The sequence below is a fragment of the Cloeon dipterum genome, chromosome 3 (genome assembly GCF_949628265.1).
Source record: "Cloeon dipterum chromosome 3, ieCloDipt1.1, whole genome shotgun sequence".
NCBI lineage: Eukaryota > Metazoa > Arthropoda > Insecta > Ephemeroptera > Baetidae > Cloeon > Cloeon dipterum.
The window spans coordinates 35,034,514-35,043,048 of NC_088788.1; the positions used below are offsets into that span (position 1 = coordinate 35,034,514).

The following is an 8,535-nucleotide window of genomic DNA, read 5'->3' on the forward strand; positions in this document are numbered from 1 at the left end:
TTCTAATCATCAGAATATCAGAAACTAGACACCGTTAGACTCGTCTTGACCTCCCCTGACCAGCCAAACTGTTTAGGGATGCTTAACTCCAACCCATTTCAACCCCCTGCACAATTTCAATAGAAAAAACTCACTAATTGGCATCCAGGGTGCTCAGGGTTTATAGCAATTTAGGGGTAGAGGTTATAGCTCCCCTTAAATTTTCAGCTAGACAGGGAAGGTCAATGCAAGTCTAACTAAGGGTAGTTTTTACATTTCTGATGGTTAGAACCCGAGATTTGGTTTTAGCAATATTGGCAAAACGCGAATGAGTCGAAATAGTTGTGTTTTTTAGCTTCGAAGTGGAATTTCTCGAAAACAAATAAAAGAAATTTTCCGAAAATGAAAAATATAGGACCTATTGATCGATTCGTCCCATGTCAAACCAAAATTCACTCAAATTTAATCACAAGATGCGGGGGTAGTTTTGAAATGAAAAAGAGCAAGAACTGTTTTAATCTTCATACACATTATTTATTGCTATAATGGTTGGATTTGACCAATTCTTTGTCTGCCCTGCTTAATCGAGTTTTATTTTTACAACGGCTCATTTTTTCAACTTCAAACAACATGCACAAGCAGTATAACATTCACGCTTACGTAGGAATGTGCGCTGACAATGAGAATAGTTTTGCGGTATTCATGGCACTCAAATTTCAGTCCTTTTGAGCTTCCGTGTGCGCGGCCAACTTATAGAGTACTATTTACAAGTCGTAACGCTTAATTCCAGTTCTCGTTCTACTAAAAGTGTGCAGCAGCGGAAATATACAATCAGCGGCGAAGCCGTCAGTCCTGAAAAAAATACTGAAAGGCGCAGAGGCGGAAGTGAGTTGGGCTTGCGATGCGTAATGCGCGTGTAACAAGATAGACTACGGTGCATGCACCCTCCGCCCTCGCCGCACCCTTCCAACACTGCGGGTAAAAGTCTGCGGTGCGCGACCGCACGCAGTTAGTTCTTGGGACACTTGCACTCGCATTTGTTCACGACTTCCAACTCAAAATCGTGCCACGAGCATGCGCGTCTCGGTCTGCAAAACCACCTGAGCAGGCTGAGCTTGATCTTGGCGGCCGGCTGGCAGTTCATGCCCGGCGGAATGGAGCAGGACCTGGCCTTGTCGTTGACGCAGCTGCCGCTCTTGATGTAGCGCGGCCAGAAGCGCTTGCCCAGGTCGCGCCACCTGAACTCGACCGGACACGCGGTGTGCGCCCACAGCGTCGTCTGGATCTTCAGGTTGAGCCTGTCCGACTGCACGATGGTCGGCGTCTTCTTGCCGTTGGGCATCGTCACGCTTTTGAAGCCGCCCTTCAGGTATTTGGGCATCTCGAGCGGGTGCTTGGGCACCAGCCGGCCGTGTTTGTTCTTGCGGAACGGGAAGTCGTACTCGCGGCTACTGATCGAGTACGGCCGTTCCACAGACAACATGTGCGGGTTGAACCTCTGGTCCAGCCGCCGCAGCAGCGCCGTGGCGTTGAGGTCGGCCAGCCGCGGGTCCAGCCTCGGGTCGGGCGACTCGGGGGGGAACTCTAAATCGTCGTTGTCCGACGCCTCCAGTCCCAGATCGTTGGGCGACATCGGATGACTATTGCTGATGCCGTGTGTCCCCCGGCGCCGTGATGCTGTTGCAGAGACGATGGACACCACCAGCATGAATAGCCAAGCACGCATCTGCGGACAAACGGAAATCGAGCTCAGTAAAACTTCAAACATTCAATTTGTCGGATAAAATGATTTATCAAAAATGAGAAAAAAATGTTTACCAAATTCTCTTCTAAAAATAACTTGTCTGTCACTTTTTGAGTCAAAGATTGGCCCTAATTGACACAAAATGCTGTTGTAAAACCTCGAATATCCCATTTTTGCAGGTTTTACGGTAATTTAGAGATAAAAAACGTCGGGTTTTTTTAGTTTGACGTTGTTCAGGTTGGCCGTAGAACAAAAATCGGTATTTCAATTTGAAAATCTGTATTGGCATTTTAATTTTTTTTATTTAACAATAAAAACGAATTATATGGAATTTTTTATATATAAAAGGTTGTCACGCCCAAATCTCAGCTTCTAATGGTCGGATTTTCCAAAACCGAAAACCTTTATCGTCTCAACCTCCCCTAGATAGCAGAAGCAATCTAAGAGTTCCAATCCTTCAACCCTCTTTCTATACACCCTAAAAACCTACAATTTTCCAATTTTTTTTTGTTTGTTTGTACCTCACTACGCGACGGAATTCTATGTTAATCGTCATGAAACCGCTTCAGTGCATCATAGAACGTGATGACAAGTCAATTGGTATGAAATTGTAGTGAATTTGTCTCTTAGAACCCGAAATTTAGTTGTAACTATTTTTTATAACGATGGGGTCTGAACGAAAAAGATGTATTTCATCCAATCTCGGCTTCTAAGCGTCAGATTTACTAAAACTGAACTACATTCGACTCTTCATGATCTCCCCTAGATAGCTGAAGTAGTAGAAAATTTTTTACAGACAATAGGAAACTACCAAAATCATCTGAATTGGGCAAAAATAAACACAATTGATGTTCGTTAGGGCAAAATCCAGCAAATATATTGTCACTCCTGCTTCAATTAAATTTGATTAATAAAGTGTCTGAATAAGTAAAAATCTACTTAAGAAATACAATATCTTTCTATTATTGAGATTTATGGAAAATCTCAAAATTCAAACCAAAATAGTCAGTTAATTATAGAGTAGAACTTAGTTGAATTTTTTGGCCTTTCTTCCTCGTTGTTCGCCAATGGGAGCAGTCATTGTAAAATCATATTATTAAACCCCCTTTTTAGATAGTCTCCAAAGTATCCTTAAATCGTAACAGTATTTTAAAAATTCTCGGGAAAATGCTATTTTAAGCTTTAAATGCACTATGTTATGATGTACCTAACAAACATTGATTTATTCGAAAAATTTGAATATTTTTAGAAAAAAAACTTCTAAAATTCCCAACCCATATTCATTATCAGTTCATTCCTCAGTCGATTGTCTGAAAGTCCAGCAGAATTAAATTTAAATCGACGTTTTGGCGTCTGTTGGAGGCTGCACCACTATATAAATTGCTTGCAAGAGTTTCCACGAAGGATCAGTACGGTCTTTATCCAGCGGCCAAAAATGATATTTTCTCTTTGATTTGTGTCTCCATTACTTGTCGTGCGAGAAGGCGGAGAGGAAATATTGTTACGCGTGCTTTTTAAGAACGTGAAGGGCACATAAATTCGCTCTGGAGGAAGACGAGAAGAAAATTGGTCTAGCCTACGCAGCGAAAACCTGAGTATGTTTCGGTGCCCATTTGCGCGCAATGAGATGAAAGGGATTCTTTGCGAAGGTGTTTCCCTAATGGCACAGGGGAAAAATGACGTTTCCAACAAACTGCGGCACTTAAGAAAAGGAAATTGAAATACACCAGATAAGCTCCTTTTGAAAAGAAACAAAAAAAACGAGTTTACCATTGCTGCGCACACGACAGATTGCAATTTTACGATGTTTTCGGTCCGAGTAGCAGCGCGCGGATCCAAATTTGCAGAGCGAGCAATAAAATTCGGCACTTGGAGCTATTTATAGAGTAAAGACCAATAAATTTGATTACAAAATAGAGGTGTGCGCACGTAATTTTGTAGCAAAAGCGAGATTTTATTCGTGCCACCCACTCGGTCGCGCGCGCGCATAAAAAGTGAGTCAGCCAGCTCTCGGCGTTGTTGCACCTCGAGACACATTTTATTGGCTTCCACACACTTCTCGCCGCGAGTGACCGTGTAAACACGTTGTCAAAAGCAATCATTTTTCATTGTACACAGCAATAAGTAACGTGCACTGCACAGCAGCAGCCGCGCGCTTCAAACAAAGCGGCGCTTGCTGCTTCCTCGACCGTCCCAATTTTCCCTAAGAGATGCACAGATAAAATCTTTTGTATTTAATGCTTTGTTCACTCCTACTCATATTATATTCGCGAGCGATGATATCGCTCGCGCACCTTAACACTGTAATTCGCTGCGTGTTTGTGAAAAAGGAAACCGACCGGACCGGCAAAAACGATTTCAGCAGCCACGCATTTCTCGCCCAGGAAGTTGGTGCAGACTCTCATCTTTTGCAACGATGAAACGCGGCTGATGCTGTGCAACTGATACACATAAATGAGAGACAAGTTTCAAAAAAAGTCTCATTTTTAAAAATGAAATGTGCAAAAAAATTATTTTTTTTACTTGTATTCAAACATTGTTAACTCCAAATCTCGGGTTCTAAGCATCAGAATTGCAAAAAATAACCACCGTTAGACTCTTATTGATTTCTCCTAACCAGCTGAACTCTCTAGAGGGTTCTCACCCCCTCCCTTTCAACCCCCTGATACAATTGCAATAGCTAAAATTTAATATTATTAATTGTAAGCATGCCTTCTCGAGGCTTAAAAATATTTTAAACTATGCAGAACTCACTCTCTTAGTTGCCACCATTGACATTTTGTAATAAAAACAATGCACATATACACAAAATGCGAAATAAAAATAAATTCCTGCTATGTAAGTATTTTTAATCTTTTTCAAAGAGGTCGAAATGTAGAAATTTAGGGGTGGAGGGTTTAAGCACCCCCTAAACCCTTCAGCTGTTCAGGGAAAGTTGAGACGAGTCTAACGGTGTGCAGATTTTGCAATTCTGATGGATAAAACCCGAGATTTGAAGTTGGCAATATTTGCAAAGCACGAAAATAAAAAAAACACGTTTTTTAAGTTTTGAATGTAATTTTGCTCGAAAACAGTTATCAACACCGCTCTGAAATTTTCACACAAGTTCACAAAGTTCATAGGACAACTTTTGAGCCTATTTTAAAATTTCCAAAAGCCAGAGCTCATTTCCAAAGTTGGAATTAGAAACTAAACCTTGACCTAGGCATCAAATTTAGTATGAGTTCGGTTAGGCTCAGTGAGAGGAATCCAAAGCACACCTTATTTTTGAAATCGCACCACGGGGAGATGAGAAATTGAGGTCTCAAAGTTTTCCAAAATATGCATCCCCTAAACCAGTAAAAATGGATATTTCTGGTGTAAATTTCATCTTATTCAAGTTCACATGTTTCCAATTATTTTTCTCCTCTTTTTATGGAGGTATGTGGTTAAATTCATCTATACCGATAAAAATTAGCGTATAAAATGATCGTTTGAAAAAACAATAGTTAAAATGTAAATTTTGGCACGCAAGCTCGAGCGACTTGAAATTGGTCAAACGAAAAAGCGGCAGAAACGCGCGTGGTGTCTGTGCGGCTCGATTTCCTAATGCGGCAGGAGGCGCTACTCCAATTTGAATAATGATTTTTCCTTTGTTCGGCTGCAATTAGCGGGCAATTTTCGCTCTCCTTGGCGGTCGCACGCCAAATAATGCCGCGCGTAATTGCAGGAAGAACGCCGCCTTGACCTCTGCTCGCTCGCTCGCTCGCTCGCGCGCGCCAAGTGCCGCGTGTGCATTGACAATGATGCTGATTTCTTCATTAAAAGATGCCAACACGGAGAACTGGAAACAATGCAATCGAGACGCTTTTTACTCACTCCGGCCTGCAGCCGCTGCCACGACTCACTCGATAATATGTACATTATTCTTCCGGGGGTGTTTCATCGAATGGCAATTGACAACTTAATACTATGCAATGTAAAATGCTTGTTGCCAATGCAGTTGAAGCCAAAATTGACCAAAGTATATGCGTATTTTTTTAGAAAGGGGTCTAGCATACTTTTCAAATGGTGAGGACTGTCTCCTTATTTGAAATGTTATTTTTTCGCAACTCGAGTTTCCCTAAAAGGTTTCACTACGCTGTTGGACAGATCTCGACGAGACGAATCGAAATCTGCCAAGCCAATGTGGTGCTACAAATTTTGGAGAAAATTTGATTTTTTTCTGTAGCAAGGTCCCAAAATATTCATCTATCAACTGCTTATTGCATCCAACAATTCAAATTATTTTCAATTGTCGCTCTGTAACGATCCAATTTAAAGTGTAGCTTTACAGATATAATTTGTGAACAATCCCTTTTACCTTTACTTGAAATGCTATTTAAAAATTAGGAACAAGTTTAAATTGTCCCGGGACGCCGTTTAAATTTTTGAGAAAAATCGGCTTATGGTTTGCATGCAAATCAAGCACTGTCTCCCTACTCTAAAACCACGATTTATTTCACAATCTGGGAAAATTTTCCTCAAAATTCATGTATCATTGGATAGATCGTGACGTGAGGGATCATTTTCAGCGAAAATGTATTTAATTTTTCGAGAAATTGAGCAAAATCTGAAATTTTAAAGACAAACTGTTGCTAAAATTCAATGAACCTTTTCCTTTAGTCAACAATGCATAATGCTCTTATTTATGACCTGTAATGTCACGAAAAAAAAAGGTTTTTCTGTCTCAAGTGCAAACACAATGGTGTAGCAAATACAAGGTATGAAAGGAGTGGTGTCCAAAGAAGATTCGGAAAATGTTTAATTAGGTTTTGTCCTACTTTTTTATCGATTTCTATTTCCTGTGCGAAAACTGAATGAAAAATTGCTAAAAAGGTGACCCCAGCAGGACTCAACAAAAGCAAAATAGGGAATAGTCTGCGGATCGTTTTTTTATCATTTTCCTAGTTCAGGATTTTTTTTATCATTTATTTAAATAGCCTTGTGGATTAAAATCAATGCATTTAACAACGATTTTCTGTATAAATAAAGAAAGAAATCAGAGGTGTTTTGATCATGGTGGCTGAAAATGCATCGCAATTTTGGAAGGTTTTGATCTTATCAACATAACGTGCCGCGGGGGGGGGGGGGGTACCTGGTAGTGCTGCAGGGAAGTGTCCTTCCAGGATATGCATGTAAAGCGGGTTGTGGAGCTGCACGCAGAACCATGAGCTGCACCGGTACGCACAATACTAGAAAGATGAGTTCGGGTCGCCTTGTTTGCTATCTTATCGGTGCTATGCTCTCTCTAATGTTTGTTCAGGTTATCGCATATTGCCGCCTGATCGACCCCTGTTTCGTGATATAACTCATCTAATGCACGCTCGTAAAATAAAGCGATAGCCAATTTTCGGTCAAACTAATTTATTGTGGATGAAGGGCAGTTACATAATACGGATCGAATTGCCGTTTAGTCTCGTTGTTCAGCTCGTCGGCTCGGATGGAGTGTGCCGTACTCGAATTTCGCTCTCTTCAGCAATCAATCGAGAGAGATGCTTCAATTTTTTCCCCTTCAATCTGCGAGCCTGCTGCGTCTCGATGGCTGGCCGAGATTATAAATCTTATCCGCGCGCAGCAGCCGCAGCAGCAGCAGTTTGTGCTCGATACGCGCTGAGTAATCGCTTCCTATATTTATTTACACCGGCGCGTAAGAATCCAATATCGAGTGCATGCGGTGCAAATAAGAGCAGAATTGCACGCGCGCATTGGGATTGTGCTCATTGCCCTCGCGGCGCGCGGCGTTATCTTGGCGCTAAAAATTATCAGACGGGCGTATAAATTGCCTTGTGTGTGTGTGTGTGCGTGTATGCGATTTTAATCTACGGCCGACTCGAATGATCGGCAGCCTGACTTTGTCGCACTGCTGGAACAACGGTCAAAAGTTTGTTGAACTGTGCGTGGAGAAAGGAGTGTCAGACCTGCGGCTTCATTTTGATCCCGCGCAACCAGACGTTTTAATTAAGCCACTTTCACGGGCAATATGAAACAGGCGAGACCACCACAGTTTCCAAATGCATCACGAAATGAAACTGAAAACAGCGGTTAGGATTTCGTCCTTTTTATTTCTGAGACCCTCTGACATACAAGAAGACAAAAATCAGCCCATTTTGAACTATTAATTATTAAAACAAAATGACTCAATTGGTTCTAGAGTTATTTTTCCTGTGAGTTTGATCCACATTCAGAAAAGCATCTAAAATTGCCACAGATGCCTTTCAAAACAACTCAAAAATACTCGAACTTGTTCTTGATTGTGAAATTTTCAATTTTCAGTTGCATTTAAAACCTGTTCAATCTGGAAAGAGAGAAAGTTGGTTAAAAATTGTGTAAAATCAAAATCTTAGTTATTTCAACTTGGGCTTTTTATCAGTGAGTAAGTCGAGTTGGAACAATTCAGGGCCTATTGAGCTCTGTAGGAAGTCGTTAACCTTTTCAAAACGCTTTCAGTAATAGTTTTGAGTTAGAAACCTTTTTCATCGAAGTTTCCCACTGAAATATTCTCTGAATTCAACCTTGAACATCTTTATTATGAAGCAAAAGCCATGTAAAAATAATTGGAAACCCTGAAAATTTGAATCAATTTTAAGAAAATAAATATTTTGGCAACTTAGGAAAGTATACACGTTTTCGTATTGACTGACACACGGTAATTTGTTGAGGGGTGAGTTAGGGGTTGACGAGGGAGGGTTTTCAAACGTTCAAAGCTTAGCTACTCTGCAATTATCGCTGGAAAATTAAATTTACTACGAGGAGTGGAGGAGGGATGAAAAGGGGCGGGGTTGCCAAACTGA

At 41.0% G+C, this 8,535-nt stretch overlaps 1 protein-coding gene across 1 annotated transcript; it reads right to left on the bottom strand.

The window, feature by feature from the left end:
- Positions 1–494: 494 nt before the first annotated feature.
- On the bottom strand, positions 495–7,087 carry LOC135940527 (noggin-like). The gene is made up of 2 exons (XM_065485446.1): positions 6,840–7,087; positions 495–1,705 (listed from the first exon to the last, which is right to left on the bottom strand). Exon 2 carries the CDS (start codon positions 1,703–1,705, stop codon positions 989–991), a length of 717 nt encoding a protein of 238 aa, XP_065341518.1. The 5' UTR covers positions 6,840–7,087; the 3' UTR covers positions 495–988.
- Positions 7,088–8,535: the final 1,448 nt, after the last annotated feature.

Excerpts from the sequence above, each read along its gene's own strand:
- LOC135940527 (XM_065485446.1), bottom strand. The coding sequence starts at position 1,705 with ATGCGTGCTTGGCTATTCATGCTGGTGGTGTCCATCGTCTCTGCAACA.